Raw genomic sequence first — 20,556 nt, forward strand, 5'->3', positions numbered from 1 at the left:
GGGTCTGGTTTGTTCGGGGTAAAGAATGGGGGACACAGGGAGTCGTTTGTACACACTCCGCCTTTGTGTGGAGATGCAGGTCAGCCCCTGGCTAATCCGTCCCCCTCCGGCCAGTGTGTCCTCCAGTGTTCGCCCAGATGAATAGGGCGGTGAGCCGGGAGAGAGGGCCATTGTGTCCCTAATTGAGGCCTTGGCTGGCCCGGTCTTTGTGAGAACGGTCTCGCCGGCCTCCTCGGCAGGCCTGGCCCGGGCAGGGAGGAGCCCCAGGCAGGGCCGCGGTGGGGTGTGGGGCCACATGTGGGTATGCACCTTCCCTTGCTTGCCCCTCGAGACACCCCCGCCTTGCTCATTCCCTGCAGGCCAGAGCCCGTCCTGCACAGGGAACGGAGACGCCGTGTCTGTGAACTACAGGGAAAGTGGGGGGCCGGCGTCTCGGGGACCCGATCTAGGATCCGGCTGCCGACGTGGAGAGGGAGCAGAGCGCACGTGTTGGGGGGGCGGGCAGAGGGAAGCCATCCTTTCGTGTCCTTAACTGTGTTCGGGCTCAGAACGCAGAGTTGAAGCGACAGCTGGGTTCTTTTCCACCTCCCTCTTCCAAAGACTCTCCGCTGTGTCTCTCCCCGTCCCCCCGCACCCCCCCCCCGCTCGCTTCCCCCGCCCCCCCAGATTACAGCGCCGTGCAGATGAACAGCTTTCATCGAGATCTTCATGTACTAGTACCAGGAAGAAGAGAGACGTGCAGGGAGCAGCAGGGCATGGAGCTGGCGCCCGTCGGGCCAGCCCTGTGAGGGGAGGGGGTGGGCTCTGGGACCAGGGAGGCCAGGCAGGGCCAGGACATCCGGCCAGAGGGGAGGCCTTCCCTGCAGTGTGAGGGGTCAGTCTGTCCCTCCCGCCTTGGGTGGCAGGGGCGGCACCAGCTGCACACAGGCTGGCAGCACCGTGCGGTTCCTGCGGGGAAGGTGGGGTGAGCGTGTGCGTCTGGCCCCATGGCAGGGACGCCACCCACCCCCCCCCCCCCCCGCCCAGGCCTGCTCTCTGAGTCCCCCTGCGGCTCCAGGGCCGACAGCTGATGGAGTCAGCAGGGCCCGGCTTCCCTCTGTTTACCTTGCCAGTGATGCCGGGCGCCAGTGATGCTGGGAGCAGAGCGGCCGGTGAGGGGCACACTCCACTGGGAGCCCTTTTTTGGGGTGCAGAGAATCATGGGAGCTGTAACCTGAGCTCATGTCCGGGTCTCCCGGTATCAGGGTGTCTGGGTGTCCCTGTGTCCGGGTGTCCCTGAGTCCGGGTGTCCCTGTGTCCGGGTGTCCCTGTGTCCAGGTGTCCCGGTGTCCCTGAGTCCAGGTGTCCCTGTGTCCGGGTGTCTCTGGGTCACTGTGTCCGGGTGTCCCTGTGTCACTGTGTCTGTGTGTCCCTGTGTCCCTGAGTCTGGGTGTCCCTGTATCCCTGTGTCCGGGTGTCCCTGTGTCCGGGCGTCTCTGTGTCCCTGAGTCTGGGTGTCCCTGTGTCCCTGTGTCTGGGTGTCCCTGTGTCCCTGTGTCCGGGTGTCCCTGTGTCCGGGTGTCCCTGTGTCCGGGTGTCCCTGTGTCCCTGTGTCCGGGTGACCCTGTGTCCCTGTGTCCGGGTGTCCCTGTGTCCCTGAGTCCGGGTGTCCCTGTGTCCCTGAGTCCGGGTGTCCCTGTGTCCGGGTGTCCCTGTGTCCCTGAGTCCGGGTGTCCCTGTGTCCGGGTGTCCCTGTGTCCCTGAGTCCGGGTGTCCCTGTGTCCGGGTGTCCCTGTGTCCCTGAGTCGGGTGTCCCTGTGTCCCTGAGTCCGGGTGTCCCTGTGTCCGGGTGTCCCTGTGTCCCTGAGTCCGGGTGTCCCTGTGTCCGGGTGTCCCTGTGTCCCTGAGTCGGGTGTCCCTGTGTCCCTGAGTCCGGGTGTCCCTGTGTCCGGGTGTCCCTGTGTCCCTGAGTCCGGGTGTCCCTGTGTCCGGGTGTCCCTGTGTCCCTGAGTCCGGGTGTCCCTGTGTCCGGGTGTCCCTGTGTCCCTGTGTCCGGGTGTCCCTGTGTCCGGGTGTCCCTGTGTCCCTGTGTCCAGGTGTCCCTGTGTCCCTGTGTCCAGGTGTCCCTGTGTCCCTATGTCCGGGTGTCTGGGTGTCCCTGTGTCCGGGTGTCCCTGTGTCCGGGTGTCCCTGAGGGCCCATGGGCAGGGCCCGTGGGTGCCGCCCTCAGTGGTAGGGGCGAGGTAGACCCAGGAGGCTGGACAGCGGGCAGGCTCTCCTGGTTCTGGCCCCGGCTGCGCTCAGAGTCTGCCCTCAGAGGCCCAGGTGCTGGCGCCTGCTCTCACCCCTCCCGTCCTGCTGCGCTCACGCCCCACCCAGACTGCAGGGCTCTGGCCTGGGGCTGCCCGCGGACGGCCCGGCGTCTGAGGCTCTGGGCTGCGTGCGGAGGGGCCCGACCAGGGAGCCCCGGTACCCACAGAGTGTTCCAACGGCCAGGGCGTGGGAATGGCTGCGGGGCGGCATGGAGGTGGAACGAACGCGGCTTGACGGTAACCTGCTCCTTCATCACTTGCTGTCGTTTCTCAGGGGACCAAGCCCCGAAGTGAACCCACACTAACCAGCGCCCCCCCCCCACCCCCCGCTTCCAGGCTCTGGCAGCTGAAGCCGCCCAGGCCGAGGGGCTGGCGTGGAGGTGACTGTTCAGAGTGGCTGGGTTCCCTGCCTGGGCCCCCCCAAGCCCAAGTGGGGTCTCACCTGCGTGCACACGTGCTGCTGTGTGGGCACCAAGAATGGAGGGCACAGTGGGGCCGGCACACCCCCTCCTGTGGCGAGACCCCTGCTGCTCATGCTGAGGGTGGTCTGCAGGCTCCTGGGCCATGTGGGGTCCCCCCGTGTTGCTGGCAGCACCCCACTCCCTCTCACCCCACCTGCACACTGCACATCCCGGGAGCCCTCTGCCCTCTCCTCTTATTCTTCCCCTTTCACTTCGGGAGACAAATGCGGGCTCTGCTGGGTCCCGGGAGCTCGCGTGGAGCCCGTGGGGGCCCTCGGGGCAGAGCGGGCCGGCAGGACCCAGGCCACGTACCCGCCCTGCCCCTGTGGGTGCTCCCCGTGCATAGTTAGAGGAGGCCCTGCAGCCTTTAAAACGCCCTCTTCAAAACCGGCTCTGCCTGGAGAAGGTGCGTGTTCTTAGCCAGTCACCCCCCTCCCTCCGCTCACTGTGCCGGGGCGCGGGCCTCTGATTCGGTTGCCCCAGAGGAGCCCGTCTCCATCATCACTAGCCGCGCTTTGCAGAACCGTGAAGTCCGCCTCCTGCCACGGCGCCCCGCTCCCAGGGCGGCTGCCTGGGTGACGGCCTTGACGGACAGGCTGGCCACAGCTGGACGTGCACAGATTGACCACCTGCTGTGTGCCAGGCCCAGCTGTGTGCTGGGGGGTGTGCTTGTGAGCCAAGCACAGCGGGGCAGGTGCGGCGTGACCTGTGGGCGTGGCCTCCTTTGGAAACGGGCTTCTCGGGTGGAGTTAACGTGAGCTCCCCGGATGAGGTCACTGGTTTAGGGTCCACCCTGAATCCAGACGCGGGGAGAGGCTGTGTGAAGACAGAGGCAGAGGCCGGGCCATGTGGCCACGGGCCAGGGGATGCGGGCGGCCACACGGGCCGGGGTCACAGGAGGAGCCGCTCCCAGGGCCTCTGCAGGCGGCACTGGCCCCACCGGATGTTGGGCCTGGGGCTCCAGGACTGCTCTAAGCCATAGGATATGCCACGTGGCCCAGGAGCCTGATGGGACACACACAGATGACCCACGAGGGGCCCAGCCCCGTGTCCTGGTGGCCTGTCAGCTCCCACCATCTGCCTCCAGGAGGCAGGCACGCCATCGGGGTCTCCCGTCCGTCGGGGCGTCTGGATCCCAGAAGCGACGACCCTCGAGTTTCAGGCAGAAGCTGACCCCCCAGAAGGTCAGGCCCCGGGGGGCAGCCGGATCCTCCCGCGCCTCCTTGCGTACATTCGGCATTCTTCAGCGCGAGGGCACGGCACTGGGGCGTGGCAGGTGGCTCTCTGTGGGTGCGGGGGGCGCTTCACTGCCGTCGCTGTGTTTATTTCTACGGGCACCTTCTCTTTGTGGCGGTGGTGTCGGCGTCAGCTTCCCATTCACAGGGAGACCGGGTTTCCTTATCACAGTCCAGGGATGTGCGACGCTGACGTCGCCATGGAGACGTTGTGCTGTCCGAACAGGTATTTCCTGAGCACTTACTGCGTGCTGCGTAGCAGCGGGCTCACCCAGGAGAGGCGGGTGGGCAGCGGTCCGAGCCGCTCGGCCTCCGGAGCTTGGCAGGCACAGGGGGGTGGCCTGCAGTCCGCCCTGGGACTCCTGGCCCCCTCCCTGGGCCTCCAGGCCGGCCGGGGACTCAGAGGCCCTCAGAGGAGGGTGGGGCCGCCCAGGGATGCGGGAATGGACAGGTGGGCGTGTCAGCTCCCTGGGCGCTGCCCCCGAGGACCAGGCAGGGAGCTGGGAGCCATGAGCTACTGTCTCCCCAGTTCTGGGGTCAGAAGTCCAGGCCCCGCTGTCGGGTGGGGAGCCCCCTCCAGGCCCCGTCCAGCCTCCGGGTACCAGCAGCGTCCGTGTCCTCGGCCTACGGACACCTGTCCCCTTCTCCCTGACTCCAGTCTCCCCTCTTCTCTCCTGTAAGGACACTGGTCCCTGGATTCGGGGCCCCCAGACCCAGGAGGGTCTCACCTCAAGGTCCCTAATTCAGTCTGCCAGGACACTCACCCCACACAAGGCCGCTCTCTGAGGCTCAGGGTGGACCCATCTTTGGGGACCATCGTCAGACCCCCACACGGGGTGGAGGGGAACCCCCCCCACCCCAGGGCCCAGACCCCAGTCTGGCAGATCTGAGAGCCACAAGCTCCGGGCCCTTCGGCCCATTCCCTCCGTTGTTTGGGGTTCCCTGGGAGGCTGTGGGCCAGTGCAGTTTATAGGGGTGACAATGGGGTGACAATGGGGTGACAGCAGTGGCTTCCTCCCTCTCGGGGACCCAGTTGCTGGAAGGGGCTGTGCATCCTGTATTCTGGGCGAGTCCCTCCCGCCCCCCGGGCCCTGCCCTCCTGGGGGTCAGGCTGACCGAGTGGGCCCAGGACGGCCGCTCGGAGCCAGGTAGCTTGTGCCCGTCGGAAAGTTCATTTTTCTCTTATTTTTTTAAAGAAAATTGTGAGACCAGTTTGATGTTGGTGTGTGGCTCCCCCCGAGGCATTTCTGATTCCAATTGGAGGGGACTGGTGCCACTTAGCGGGTACCTGGCGGGTTATGAACATGCGTCTCTGTGTTTGTTCTCTCCGTTCCTGACTCCTCCTCAGGCGTTACCTCGCACCCCTGACCCTCACGGAGCTCTCGTCCCGCTGTGTGTGCAGCTGAGCAGAGAGCACGAAACGCAGAGCCGTCACTGCGTTACTTCCCGCCGTTGCTGGTGGGGGGCGTGCGAGCAGGGGAGGGGGGTGAGGAACCTTCTGGAATGGGAAGCGGCTCCTCCAGGGTGGAAAGCACTGTGAGAGCCAGAAGCTCGGGGAGCAGGAGGGGGCCCCAGGCCTGGCTGTAGGCTCCTGGGGTGCTGCCCCCCAGCTCTCTGATCAGAGCACATCTCCCGGCCTGTGGCCCTGTGCCCCCCCCAGCCTGTGGCCCTGTGCCCCCCCGGCCTGCGGCCCTGTGCCCCCCGGCCTGCGGCCCTGTGCCCCCCCAGCCTGCGGCCCTGTGCCCCCCCGGCCTGCGGCCCTGTGCCCCCCCGGCCTGCGGCCCTGTGCCCCCCCCCCGGCCTGCGGCCCTGTGCCCCGCCCTGGCCTGCGGCCCGGTGCCCCCCCCGGCATGCGGCCCTGTGCCCCCCCCGGCCTGCGGCCCTGTGTCCCGCCCCGGCCTGCGGCCCTGTGCCCCCCCGGCCTGCGGCCCTGTGCCCCCCGGCCTGCGGCCCTGTGCCCCGCCCCGGCCTGCGGCCCTGTGCCCCCCCGGCCTGCGGCCCTGTGCCCCCCCGGCCTGCGGCCCTGTGCCCCCCCCGGCCTGCGGCCCTGTGTCCCGCCCCGGCCTGCGGCCCTGTGCCCCCCCGGCCTGCGGCCCTGTGCCCCCCGGCCTGCGGCCCTGTGCCCCGCCCCGGCCTGCGGCCCTGTGCCCCCCCGGCCTGCGGCCCTGTGCCCCCCGGCCTGCGGCCCTATGCCCCCCCCGGCCTGCGGCCCTGTGCCCCCCCCCGGCCTGCGGCCCTGTGCCCCGCCCTGGCCTGCGGCCCGGTGCCCCCCCGGCATGCGGCCCTGTGCCCCCCCCGGCCTGCGGCCCTGTGTCCCGCCCCGGCCTGCGGCCCTGTGCCCCCCCCGGCCTGCGGCCCGGTGCCCCCCCGGCCTGCGGCCCTGTGCCCCCCCCGGCCTGCGGCCCTGTGCCCCCCGGCCTGCGGCCCTGTGCCCCCCCCCGGCCTGCGGCCCTGTGCCCCCCCGGCATGCGACCCTGTGCCCTCCCGGCATGCGGCCCGGTGCCTGGGGCATCCCTGAGCTGTGATTAGTGCCGGGTCTCCCAGGACCGCCACGGCGGCGCCAGCCCTGATCCTTTAAGAACCAAGTTCAGCTCCAACCGCAGCAGAGTTCCAAGCCAAATAAATTAAACTCCTGCTTGCCATCCCGAAGCCTTATTAAGTGGCCAGATTATGCAGAACACCCTTAAGTGCGAGAATGCAGCGTCTGGCGTGGCTCTCACAGGACGTGGCTGACACGGTGTGGCTCTCACAGGACGTGGCTGACACTGCGTGGCTCTCACAGGGCGTGGCTGTCACAGGACGTGGCTGACACAGGGCGTGGCTGTCACAGGACGTGGTTCTCACAGGGCGTGGCTGTCACAGGATGTGGTTCTCACAGGGCATGGATGACACAGGACGTGGATGACACAGGACGTGGCTGACACAGGGTGTGGTTCTCACAGGGTGTGGCTGTCACAGGATGTGGCTGTCACAGGGCGTGGCTGACACAGGGTGTGGTTCTCACAGGGCATGGCTCTCACAGGACGTGGATGACACAGGACATGGCTGACACAGGGCGTGGCTGACACAGGGCGTGGCTGACACAGGGTGTGGATGACACACAGCATGGCTGACACAGGGCGTGGCTGTCACAGGGCGTGGCTCTCACAGGACGTGGATGACACAGGACGTGGCTGACACAGGGCATGGCTCTCACAGGACGTGGATGACACAGGGCGTGGCTGACACAGGGTGTGGCTGACACAGGGTGTGGTTCTCACAGGGCATGGCTCTCACAGGACGTGGATGACACAGGACGTGGCTGACACAGGGCGTGGCTGACACAGGGCGTGGCTGACACAGGGCGTGGATGACACACAGCATGGCTGACACAGGGCGTGGCTGTCACAGGGCGTGGCTCTCACAGGACGTGGATGACACAGGACGTGGCTGACACAGGGCATGGCTCTCACAGGGTGTGGCTGTCAGAGGACGTGTGGCTCTCTCTCACAGGACACTCCTTACCCCATCCCGTCCTGCTCCCCGTGGCTCAAATCTGGGGGAGTTGGTGGTGTTATTGCGTAACTTTCATGTTCAGAAGGCGCATTTCAAAGCCTTGGAAACGTGTCTGTCTCCAAGCAATGCCTGCTTTTCAGGGCTAAGGAGGGAGGGCTGAGGAGGGAGAGGCTGAGGGAGGGCTGAGGAGGGAGGGTCTGAGGGAGGGTTGAGTAGGGAGGAGGCCTGAGGAGGGAGGGCTGAGGAGGGAGGGGTGCAGAGGTGTTGGGCTCCCTGAGCGCAGCCCCCAATGGTCGTTCTTTTTTTATATATGTACTAGAGGCCCGGTGCATGAATTTGTGCACCAGTGGGGTCCCTCGTCCTGGCCTGCAGGATCAAGCCAAAACTGGCTCTCCAACATTCCCCAAGGGGTCCCAGATTGCAAGAGGGCACAGGCCAGGCCGAGGGACCCCCACTGGTGCATGATTGGGGCCAGGGAGGGACCACGGGAGGGCTCCAGGGCGTGTCTGGCACGCCTCGCTCAGTCTGATCGGCCGGACCCCAGCAGCAAGCTAACCTACCAGTCGGAACTTCTGCCCCCTGGTGGTCAGTGCACGTCATAGCAAGCGGTTGAGCAGCCTTAGCGTATCATTAGCATATTACACTTTGATTGGTTGAATGGACAACTGGATGACCGGATACTTAGCATATTAGGCTTTTACTATATGGGATATATGTTTATTGATTTCAGGGAGGAAGGGAGAGGGAGAGAGAGAAACGTCAACGATGAGCCGCGAGGGTGTCACGCTCAGTGACGTGAGCAGGCAGAGAGGGGCACGTACTGTGGGGACACGTACAGGAGGCCCCAGAGGAGTCACAGTCACAGAGACAGGAAGTGGGAGGGTGGGAGGGTGGGAGGGTGGGAGCCAGGGCTGGGCCGGGGCGGGGGGGGCCCAGGGGCCGGGGGGGACAGTGTTTATCGGAGATGATGGTGGGACGGCTGCACAGCAGTGCGAACGGGATGATGTGCTGAGCTGGGAAGTGGGAGAGACCGTGAATTTCATGTGTGTATTCTACGGTTTGAGAAAAGGCCCACCTCAGTGTCAGAGAGCCGTCGTGTGGGTGAGTCACCCTTTTTTAAAAAGCACAGGCTTCTTTTATTTTTTAATATTTTACTGATTTGGGAGAGGGAGGGAGAGAGAAACATCAATGATGAGAGAGGATCAGGGATCGGCTGCCTCCTGCATGTCCCACTCTGGGGACGGAGCCAGCAACCCGGGCATGTGCCCTGACCGGGAATTGAACCCTGACCTCCTGGTTCATAGGTCGATGCCCAACCCCTGAGCCACACTGGCCGGGCAGTGATAGTCTTTTGAAAGATGCCCAGTGCCCTGCGTCCACCCTCACAGCCTCACACAGAAAGCAGTTTCAGCAGCCGGAAATGCCTGCTTCTCCTCTCCCTCCCTCTGTCCCTCCGCTCTCCTCCCCTCCCCTCTCCTCCCCTCCCCCTCTCCTCCCCTTCCCTCCCTCCCCTCTCCTCCCTGCAAATCCGTGGCAGCCACTGATCTTTTCTGGTCCCCATAGCTCTGCCTTTTCCGGAACATCACAGCGCTGGGATCACACAGTGTAGACAGTTCAGACTGGCTTCTGTCACTTAGTCCGGCGCTCGTAAGGTTCCTCCGCGTCTCCCCGTGGTCTGCGAGCTCATGTCTCTGCGCTGCTCGCCCCTCGCGGATGGGCCACAGTGCACCATCCCCCCGGAGGATCCGCTGGGCCGGGTTTGGATGTTCTGGGGGAGACGCTGCTGCCAACGTCCGTGTGCAGGTTCTGTGTGGACACGTTTCCAAGTCGATGAGGGTGAGCCCCAGGGAGCGTGACTGCCGGTCGCACGGCGAGGTCTCCCAGGGGACCCTCCCAGGTGACCCTCCCAGGTGACCGCCCGACACAGCCGCCATCGGGTCACACCTGCCTCCCAGGTGCCGGGGGTGGCTCTTCTCCCAGCCAGGAAGCCGGGTCGGCCGGTGGGGGTGCCCGGGGACCTTACCTGTGCAATCCCAGGTGCCCCTGGCCACGTGGGAGAGATGGTTGTCCCAGTGCCCCATCCGAGCGGGAGCCTCGTGTCCTCCCTGGGAGCCGCCAACCCTGGGTGACCTTCCACAGGGCGGAGGGGGAGGGCGGAGGGGGAGGCCGGAGGGGGAGGGCGGAGGGGGAGGCGGAGGGGGAGGGCGGAGGGGGAGGCCGGAGGGGGAGGCGGAGGGGGAGGACGGAGGGGAGGGCGGAGGGGGAGGCGGAGGGGGAGGGCAGAGGGGGAGGCGGAGGGCGGGCAGCTGTGCCCGCAGCTGCCTTCTGTCCTGCGGGGCGGGAAGGACAGGCCAGGCCAGGCCAGCTCTGCAGGCTCCCGTGCGGGCCCTGCTTCTTAGGAAAAGTCCCGCTGCCGGAAGCAGTCCTGCATGACCTCCCTCTCGGAGTGCAGAGACACGTATTAGCCGGACGGCACGGGTGCTGCGAGCTGGGGAGCTAACAATGTGAGGGCTCCCTGTGCCCCCCCGGATGCCAGTGCTACGGGCAGGGCCCTCCCGGGGCCCAGGTGCACCGAGGGCGCCCCGCCCCCCCCCCCCCCCCCCCCGAAACGAAGGTGAGCGGAAGAGGGGCCTCTGCCCGCTGGGAAAGGGGGCTCTCACCTGCCCGCTGCCCGCGTGCCTGCAGGTCCCCTCCCAGGGATGTGCGGGGGGGGGGGGGTGGGGGAGGAGAGCTCGGGTTCCCGGGGTCCCAGGCTGGCCCCTCACAGTGGCTTCACTCCGTCAGAGCCGCAGGGGCTGGGAGACCGGGCGGTCCCTGCCCGGACCCCTCAGCCCCCCAGGCCTCCCCTCCCCAGAGACGACAGGGGGCCACACGGCCTGTCCCCTCTGTCCCTGGCCCACACCCAGGAGCCGCCTGGTGGCCCCCAGGCCCCAGCGGCCGCGGGCTGGGCGCTCGGAGCGTGGAGCTCGCCTCGTAGTGACTGGCGAGTCACGGAGTGCCACGGTGTTGACGAGGCTGAGCCGACAGCCCCTGTCCTGCAGGCCCGGTGTGGGTGTTCTCATTAATGGGCACATTAGCGGGGTAATTGACGGGGCGCCAGCCGGATGGGCGAGGCCTCAGGGAGAACGGTGCGTCCCGTCCCCGTCATCGTCCCTCCGTAAAGTGCCCGCAGCACCCGGGGCCCCTGTGGCCTCGCGCATCCCGGCGCTGGGAGGAGCCGCACCGTCTGCGGGGGGGGGCTCTGGGCCCCCATTTTCCCACCTGAGAGCAGGCAGCTGGGCCCCAGGCCCCGGTGGGGGGGGAGCCCCGATTGCACCCTCCCTTGCTGATAATTGGGGTCGGCAGGCAGCGCTGGGAGAGGGACAGACTTGCTGTGGGTGAGGCGTGGGTCGGGAGGTCTGGCTGTGGGGCTTGGCCAGCCCCTGGGCCTGCACTTCAGGGTACAGCGTGGACCCCAGGCCCCCCTTCAGGAATGTTCCGGGAGGGTCTGCCTCAGTCACCGTGTCCTGTCCCCGCCACCCCTGACAGAAGAGCCGTGGGCCCGGGAAGGGCTCCGAGCCGCTGAGCCGCTCCTGAGGGTGGGGGTGAGCCCACTTCCGGGCGAGGCGGCCGGCCTGGCAGTTCTCGGCGAGCTCGGGGTCCTGCCCCCTGCGGGCCAGGCCGGGGGCAGCGGGCAGCTCTGGGCTCCCAGGCAGGGGTGTGTGGTCCCGGGCGCACGGGTCCCGTTGGGCAGCCCACCCCACATGTGTCCCCCACATGGGCTGACAGGCATCTGGATGGGGCGGGAGCTGTAAGGCCCAGTGGGGACTCCTGCTCCTCTGGGGTCCCGGTGCCTGGGACCCCAACAACCCAGAGGCGGGCAGCCCGCGACTGTGGGGGCCTGCTCGCTGCCCCCCCGCCCCCCCCCCCCCGCTCCGGGCGAGCTCCGCATCGGGAGGACCTAGGAAACATGGGGCGGGCCCACAGCTGGCGCCGGGGCCCCTCGAGGCCTGAGCTGCGGGGCCTGGGGAGCCCTGCTCTGAACCCCCGACCTCACTTCACTTTGTTATCGCGCCGGTGCTGTCACAGAGATGACCTCGGCGTCCTCGTCCCCGGGGAATGGAGGGGGCCCTCCTGGCGCTCTGACCCCGCCGGGCGGAGTCACACCCAGACAGAGAGTGACCTCCGGGTTCGCAGCAGCTCAGACTCCGCGGCGGCCGTCCTCCGGGTGACCCTCGAGGCTTTCCTCCGGGTGTGACCTGCACGCGGAAGGTCTGTGTGACCAGGGATAAGCCTGGACGGCGGTGGCTTAATGGGGGAGCATGGTGGCCAGGGGAGGAGGTGGGCAGCTCAGGTTGAGGGGGACACCCCCACTGTGGCCGGAGAGGCCCGTGTGGGTGAGGGAGGAGAGGCCCGTGTGGGTGAGGGAGGAGAGGCCAGTGCGGTGAGGGCGGAGAGGCCGGTGTGGGTGAGGGAGGAGAGGCCGGTGTGGTGAGGGAGGAGAGGCCGGTGCGGTGAGGGCGTCCCCGGGTCAGCGCTGTATGCAGCTCCTGCTATGGTCAGGGCCCGGTCAGGAGACGGAGGACGGTGTCCCGCTAAGATGGTGAGACTGTGGCGTGTCAGCACCATGGATAGCGCCAGGGCGGCCTGTGTCCCCAGGGTGCACCCCCATGGCCAGGGGCCAGGGTCACGCCCCCACGGTGCCAGGTGCTCTGTGGGGCCCCGTTTGTCCGAGACCTGGGCGTGACACCCTTCCCAGGAGCTGCGCCCGGGAGCCGAGTGTGGAAAGCTGGCCCTCCCTCCCGGACCCTTCCTCCCGGGCCTCACACAGGCTCCCCAGCGCTGCCTCCCCCTCCAGGCCCAGAGACCCTCCCCTCGGGCCCATGTTGGGACCCAGGCTCCTAAGGAGGCTTCTGTCTGAGCTCCATGCGGGTCCCACAGGGTCCCCCTCTCCGGTTGGGGACCCGCCCCAGGCACTGCTTCTGGGTCAGCCCGGCTTGCCCCGCACCCACCCTCGGCCCCGCACCCGGCACGGACGTCCTCACACACCTGTCAGAGCCTCTTCAGATCTCTGGTCACCCAGCACACCAAACGTCCCGCAGATCCATGGCTCCGCCAGTGCCATTAAACGGGGTGTCTGTGCACCTGAGGACACGGCGGGCTGCCCCTGGGCCTCCAGGAGACGCGGTTGGGAGATGTTGCCGGGGCTGGGGCCCGGGTCCGAGGTCAGCGTGGTGGAGCCAGGGGCGGAGCTGGTGGGTGTGGTGCGCCTGTCCATTACTCCCAGGAGTCAGGGTCAACACCCCCGGCCAGCCCAGCCGGAGGACGTCACTGCGCAGGGAGGGAGGGCGTGGAGGCGGCCTGGGCCAGGCGCGAGGGCGGTGGGGGGGGGGGCGGGGGCGCGGGGGGCAGTCTGCACTAATACCAGGAATTGAGCGGTGAAAAAAGGGCAGGGCTTGGAAGAGGGGCGCCCTGGGCACAGAGACGCTTGTGGTGCCCCTTAGGGCGGGTCCAGCAGGAGGCGGCCGTGCCCAGGGCAGGCGGTCCTCACAGCTGGTGCCAGAAGATGGGTTCGTTAGCGCCCGGGGTGGGGAGGGGCGTGGGGGGGGCGTCACAGAGCCCGTTGTTCACTTAGTTAATTAGCAGCCAGGGCTCCGAGCGAGCAGGTCCCCAGGAGAAGGCCCCCCCTTCCCGGCCACTGCCAACACCCGAGGTGCCAGCGGTCAGCGGAGGGGGTGGGGGGGGGCAGCGAAGACCAGGAATAGCAGGGCCGCCCGTCACCCCGCAGAGCCTGAAACAGCAGCAGCCAGGACGGCGCCCACGCAGCCGCCACCCGCAAACCAGACAGCAGCCCTGGTCCCCTCACCTTCCTCCTGCCCGCGGCCCACCCCGCAGACGCCCCGCAGACCCGCGCTCCTGGCCGCCTCTGAGCCCCATTGCTGTCCCCGAGCGGCAGCCTCTGGGCCTCCCCCTGCCACTGTGTTCATCCACTTATTTATTTATGTCTCTTTGTGTATCTTTGCCTTGTTCTTAGCACAGCGTGTAATTGTGTGTAATTAGCTGGTGTGAGTCAGGATCTGCAGCCCACGCCTCCAGGGCGGCGCTGGGTGTGGCTGCGGGACGGGGGAGGAGCCCCAGCTGTCGGGAGGAGGTGCCCACGCTGACCTCCTGTGCTGTCCACTCACCCAGCTCCCCAGGCAGGCCAGGCGTCGGGGGGCCGCTGCAGACGCCGTGCCTCTTGGGCTCCCCCCGCCCCCCGACCTCATCCTGCCCTGGACCGGGCTCTGGGCAGAACTGGGGGTGATACAATGACAGAATGTTGGGGGCAGTCCCGTGCAGTGAGCCGCCTGGAGGGCGGGGAGCGGGCGGGGGGGCGGGACCGCCTGGAGGATGGGGCCTGAGCTGCCTGGTCGTGTGGATGAGGAAGGGGCTGAGGAGAGGCTGCGGCCAGCACCAGGACTGCCTCCTGCACCTGGGCCCGCCTCCCCTCCTGCCGTCACCTCCGCCTCCTTGTCTGTGCTGAGCGCACGGGCAGCCCCACTTCCCGTGTCCCCGTGTGACTGGTGGGCGGACCCCAGCTGGGAGGTGACCCCGGGGTGCAGGGCCTCTGCTTTGCTCCCACAGTGCTCCCAGCACACAGTAGGTGCTTATTGTTGGCTGAGGGACTGGCAGAGCCAGGCAGGGAGGGTGGGCCTCTGCGTGTGGTGGTCATGCGTGTGAAGGCCAGGGCTGCGTGGCCGTCCCGGGATCCCGGAGGGGGCTGGGCTCACATTGCAGGAGGGACAGGCTGCACCAGCCCAGCAGGGGGAGGAGCCTCAGGCCGCCACTGGGTGGGCATCCGGCCGTGAGGTGGGGGCGGGAGGGGGATGGCGGCTTGTCTCCAGGGCCGGACCACTCAGCCCCCGTCTGTGCTCTCTTGCAGGCCAGCTGGCCGCCGGCACCTGTGAGATTGTGACCCTGGACCGGGACAGCAGCCAGCCTCGGAGGACCATCGCCCGGCAGACAGCTCGCTGCGCCTGCAGGAAGGGGCAGATCGCGGGCACCACGAGAGCGCGGCCCGCCTGCGTGGACGGTAGGAGCCCACGGACCCGAGAGGGCCACGGAGGCTGCACGGCGGGCGTCCACCTGACGCAGCCACACCCCCCATGCCCTCTGGGCCAGGCCGGAGGCTGACGGTGTCGCCTGGCACGATTGGCCCTGAGGGCGGCGTTGGCTCGTGCATGGGGGCGGGGTGCCGCGGAGGGGCCGGGAGCCGGTCCCCAGCAAGCTCTCCGGGACTCACTAGCCTGCAGGCCGTCGTGCCTTGGTGCTGCTGTGCGCAGGGGAAGCGGGGTCGTGCTGTCTGCAGGAGGCGCTGTGGTGCCCCAGTGTCCTGCACACGTAGTCCCAGCGGCTCCGGCTCCTCCCGTGGGGTCTGGCAGGCGCGGGCACCCTCACGGGCCCTGAGGAGGCGCTGTGGAGCCGGTGCCATGGCTGCAGGCCCCCTCCTGCACTGGTAGTCGAGCTGTCTGGTGGGTGCGGTTAGTTAGGGCGTGGCCGGTGGCGCAGGCTGTGAGAGAATTCCCAGCTGAGAGGAGGTGCAGAGAGAGGTTTATTTTCCTCTTGGAGAGAGGAGAGGGTCGGTGCATGGCTAGGTAATACAGGGCAGGTGGCTGTTGCTAAGCCACAGGACGGGAGGGCGGTTTTGTTGAAGTTGAGCAGATACTGGGTTTGTCTTGAAAAGCTACAGAGTGTTTGCTTTGCAGGAGACGGCCCACAGATGTCCTAGGCCAGTGGTCAGCAAACTCATCAGTCCACAGAGCCAAATATCCACAGGACAACGATTGACATTTCTTCGGAGAGCCACATTTTTTAAACTTAAACTTCTAACGCCACTCCTTCAAAATAAACGCGCCCAGGCCGTGGTATTTTGTGGAAGGGCCACCCTCAAGGGGCCAAAGAGCCGCATGGGGCTCGCGAGCCGCGGTTTGCCGACCACGGTCCTAGGAGGGGTCTTGTCAGTGTTTTTCCTGAGCCTGTAAACAGGCTTAGAGCCAACGTCACGAAGAGCTCAAGAGAGGCTTGCTTGAAGGGCCGGGGGGAGGGCACTTTCTACGAGCTAGAGACTCCTTGCTGCCAATGATGCCCGCGTTGTGCAAACAGCAGGGAGGAGGGGGCGCAAGAATGTAGCCTGGAGAGTCGCTCTCTGGTCCTCAGGTGGAACAGAGGGGCTGTTTGAACCAGAGGTAACCATCTTGGGGTTTAGTCACCAGGGGCTTCTCACAAGGTGTGGAAGGCCACAGCGGAGAGAGAGGCGCTTTCCCGTCCTTACGGTGAGACACGCTGAGCTGACGCTCACGGCTGCCCTCGGGGGGCGGTGCCTCGGGGTGTCTGCGGCATCTGTGAGGGCGTCGACGGGGGTCCGTCTGCTGTGGCGGAGGCCGTCGGGAAGGGCGCCGTGGTCCCTGGGGTGGTGAATGCGGGAATGGTGCACATCCACCGGAGAAAGCACCAGCAGGTATGGGGGGGGGGGGCGGCGCGTGGGGAGTGATGGCACTGTCACCGCGGGGAAGGCCAGCTCATGACCTGGGTGGGGTGAGGCGGGCCCCCAGGAAGGGGTCAGCTGGGCCTTGAGGCCCCCTTGGGAGTGGAGGCCTCTTGGATGAGGGACTCTTGCCGATGTCACCGATGAGTGTGTCCCAGGACTGTCCAGGGACGTGTGGGCCGTGAGTGGGCCTGGGGCCCATGGCTGGGACCTGACTCCTGGCCCCCAGCAGGAAGGGGAGGAGGGGGGGAGGCCCAGGCTCTTGGCTCCAAGGAGCAGGCCCCGATGCTGCCACCCCCGGTCCTGGCACCCTGTGCTCTCTGGGGCAGAGCGGGCTGCAGGTCCAGCCCAGTGGGGGCTGCGCTCACAGAGCCAGGGTGGCCAGAAGGAGTCGGGGGGCCAGGGGACTCTTGGGGGACCCCCCCAGGCCCCACCTTTGCTTCCCCATGGCTCCCACGGCCCAGTGCTGCCCGCCCTGAAGGGCGCTTTGGGGACGTGGGGGTCCCTCAGAGGCTGTGGACAGGGCTGACCTTGCCATGGGGCGGGGGGTGGGGGGTGGCGGGGGGGCAGGGGTCGTTCTCAGGATCTGGAACACGGCCCCGCAGCTGGTTTTGTTGCCTTTCTCGGAACCGGTTCCGGTAACGCTGGCCACGGACGCCAGCGCCTGTCGGGCGAACGACGTGGTGACTCGGAATCTGTCTACCCCACCGCGTGCTCGCTGCCCACAGTCCGCCCCCCTCCCGAACGGTGCGGCCACGGGAGCTGGTTTTGCTTTTAAGAAAATGTTGTCTGTCCCTTGTTAAAATTCCTCCTGCCCGGCCGCGTGGCTCCGTGGTTGAGCGTCGACCTGTGAACCAGGAGATCACGGTTCGATTCCCGGTCAGGGCACAGGCCCGGGTTCCAGGCCCCATCCCCAGGAGGGGGCGTGCAGAAGGCAGCCGGTCCATGATTCTCTCTCATCATGGATGTTTCTCTCCTTCTCCCTCTTCCTCTCTGACATCAATTAAAAAATTAAAAAAACAAAAATGAAACAATGAAAACCCTCCTGCCACTCCTACGGATCAGCTTCCCATAAGAGGGGTGTGATTAATGATCCTGCGGGCAGCTACCCCAGAGCTGCTCTCTGGACTCCGGACCCTGCTCTGCCCCCCGGATTCCTGGTCCATTCGGGCCCAGGGCAGTGGCCACCTCGGCTCCCAGGGAACTGAATTCTCTCCCCGTCCTGCCCGCGTCTCCGGCTCCCGACCGCAACGGGCTCGCATGTGACGGCGAGTGTGCGGTCCCTGAACTGACTGATTCTTCCTGGTTCAGGTGGCTGGGCGGGGGGGGGGGGGGGGGGGGGCGGGGTGGGGAGGGGGGAGGCGCACACAGACCCCGAGCCGCTGCCTTCCCTTCCCGGCTTCATTAGCTCCGAGAGCCCGCGGGGACAGTGGGGGTCACGGTGGATTACTAATTGAATCGGGGTCTGTTCGCCCGCAAACACGGTCTCGCCCCCGCCCCGGAGCCTGCCGGCGCCCCGGGCGTGGGCCCCAGAGCCCCAAATTAAAGCCCGCCTGTCTCCCAGGGAGGCCCCACCAATTAGCGAGCCTGCGATTTCTGCTCCGTGGGCATTTTTCTGGGCTGCCACCTAATTTAATCTCGGCTCTTCCATGATTTTGCTTGCTGTGCATAGTAAGTTTCCTCGCGTGCGGATCCTGTCTACGGAAGAGAAAGCGTGGCCACGTCGGGCGGGGTGGGGTCTCGTGGTGCAGGGGTGCGTCGGGGGGCTCACGCTGGCCCTGCCGGTTCAGGGGTATGTGAGCGGGAAGACGGCCCAGCTGCCTCTGAGCCCTGGCTTATCCGTGCAGCGATCGACTCGCCGCTCACTCGCTACCTCACTCGGCGTGGGTTCGAACGAGGTGCCACACGTGGGTGCAGGCGCAGTGGGGGGCCGGCCCCGGGGCCTCTGAGCACGGTCTCTCGCTGGCTTGTCCTTGCTCAGCTGCCAGGAGAGGAGGCCACACACCTGAGCCCTGGAAGGACCTCCCCCTCTCCCAGGCCTTGGGGGGGGGGGGGGGGGCGGTCCCTGGTGTCCTCAGCTCCCGGGCCGGCAGTGACAAGACCCCGGCCCCTCGGAGGGGAAAGGCCTGGACGGCCAGCAGGCGCCACGTGACTGCGGGAAAAGCGTGGGTGCCTGTCAGCACTCAGAAGAGTGTGTTGGTGTATGTTCAGACGTGTGTGTGTGTGTGTGTGTGTGTGTGTGTGTGTTCCAGCCGTGTGGCCTCGGGCAGGCCCGCGGAGCTCCGTGCGCCGTGGGCAGAGGCGGCAGGACTGTGCGGACGCCCAGCCCCGTGTGGCTTCCCTACCTGGTGTCGCCTGCTCTCTGGATCCCACAGACCCGCCCCCGGCGCTGCCCCCGGCTCGCGGTCACTTGCGGGAATTGTGGTCAAATGTTCAGACGTGTAGCGACCTGGTTGTTAAATACGGTCGTGACTGCAAACCAGGCTGTCTAGACTCGCCCGTAAATGACATGGCGTTGAAGCCACGGCGCTGGCAGAGAAGAGCAGGCGAGAGCCAGGCCCGGGAGGAGGAGGAAATAATGAAGCTCCGAGTGGAAATGCACGAAATGGAGCGTCGGAAACCGACGGAACCGCACGCCGCTTCTTCCAAAGACGGACAAAGTGAGCCGATTTTCAGCCAGACTGATGAGCGAGGGCGGGGGGAGAGATCGATTCACGGAACACGGCACGGGAGGGGGCCCCCCGTTAGTTCTGTGCCCTGCTCTGCAGGAACCGAGGTTAAAGGCAACACCACCACCGTGCGCCCGCAGGTGAGGTGACTCGGACGAGCTGGACGCTTTCCCAGAAACACGCACCCCGACTCCAGAAGAGATGGAGAGTCTGAATAGTCCCGTGGCGAGCGAGCGAAGACGGTGCCTTAGTAACATGGCAACTCCACAGCGAGAGGAGGCCAGCACCCATGGCTTCATTGGTGAACCCGACCACAGAGACACTAGCCCGGTCGGCGTGGCTCAGGGGCTGAGCGTCGACCTAGGAACCAGGAGGTCAGGGGTCGATTCCCAGTCAGGGCACAGGCTGGGTTGTGGGCTCCATCCCCAGTGTGGGGGGTGCAGGAGGCAGCTGATCCATGATCCTCTCTCATCTTTGATGTTTCTATCTCTCTCTCCCTTCCTTTCTGACATCAGTAAGAACATCCTCTCTAATAAAGAGGGAATATGCCAATTGACCATCACGCCCTCACAAAGATGGTGGTGCCCACAGCCAACAAGGAGGGAATATGCTAATGGGCTGCCACGCCCTCACAAAGATGGTGGTGCCCACAGCCAATAAGGAGGGAATATGCCAATTAACCATCACGCCCTCACGAAGATGGTGGTGCCCACATCCAATAAGGAGGGAATATGCTAATGGACTGTCAGGCCCTCACAAAGATGGTGGTGCCCACAGCCAATAAAGGGAATATGCCAATTGACCATCACGCCCTCACAAAGATGGTGGTGCCCACAGCCAATAAGGAGGGAATATGCCAATTAACCATCACGCCCTCACAAAGATGGTGGTGCCCACATCCAATAAGGAGGGAATATGCTAATGGACTGTCACGCCCTCACAAAGATGGTGGTGCCCACAGCCAATAAAGGGAATATGCCAATTGACCGTCACGCCCTCACAAAGATGGTGGTGCCCACAGCCAATAAGGAGGGAATATGCTAATTGACCGTCACGCCCTCACAAAGATGGTGGTGCCCACAGCCAATAAGGAGGGAATATGCCAATGGACCGTCACGCCCTCACAAAGATGGTGGTGCCCACAGCCAACAAGGAGGGAATATGCTAATGGGCTGCCACGCCCTCAAGGATGGCGGCGCCCACAGCCACAAGATGGTGGCACCCAGTCGCCCCAGCCGCCCAGGGCCGCCCAAGGCTCAGTTAACCAGGGCCGCCTGAGGCTTGCGCTGCCGGCAGTGGCAGCAGCAGAGGTGTGACGGCGCATCGCCTTCCCCTGATCGCCGGGTCGCCTCCCGCCCCTGAGGGCTCCCAGACTGTGAGAGGGGGCAGGCCGGGCTGAGGGACCCCCCTCTTGTGCATGAATTTTCACGCACCGGGCCGCTAGTATTTTTATAAAAAGAAGCATTAACACCAATGCTCCTCAAATTCTTCAAAAAAATAAATAGAAATAACAGGAGAGGAAACACTTCTTAACTCACCCCATGAGGCCAGTGTTACCCGATACCCGAAGGGTCAGGCAGAGATCTCACAATAAACGTACCACCTTGGGAACTAGCGCGTCCAACCCAGGCGCGTGCCGAAGGGTCGGAGCGACGCAGGAAGGCCAGTAGGTGCCACGTTGGTGGAAAACATCGCGTCGCATTCGCGCCGTCGTCCCAGCAGCCGCAGAGTGCGCGTCCCGCAGAGTCCAGTCTTTCCTGACGAAAAACACCCAGAAAACGGGAAAAGAGGGGCCCTCGGCGTGGCGAGGGGCTTGCGCAGACACGGACGGGAGGTGCCGCGCCTGTCGCATCCCTGGGGGACACCGCTGCTCCCGCCCCGAGGTGGAGCGCCAGGCCAGCA

At 66.1% G+C, this 20,556-nt stretch overlaps 1 protein-coding gene across 2 annotated transcripts in view; it reads left to right on the forward strand.

The window, feature by feature from the left end:
• TAFA5 (TAFA chemokine like family member 5) overlaps positions 1-20,556 on the forward strand; it is a 96,505-nt gene that overhangs the window by 44,699 nt on the left and 31,250 nt on the right. For both annotated transcript variants that reach the window (XM_080660749.1, XM_080660750.1), the window contains exon 2: positions 14,384-14,533. In XM_080660749.1, the coding sequence (XP_080516875.1) occupies positions 14,384-14,533 (150 nt within the window). The remainder of the gene's footprint in view (positions 1-14,383; positions 14,534-20,556) is intronic.

Source organism: Plecotus auritus, assembly GCF_963455305.1.
Source record: "Plecotus auritus genome assembly, chromosome: 3".
Taxonomy (NCBI): Eukaryota; Metazoa; Chordata; class Mammalia; order Chiroptera; family Vespertilionidae; genus Plecotus; species Plecotus auritus.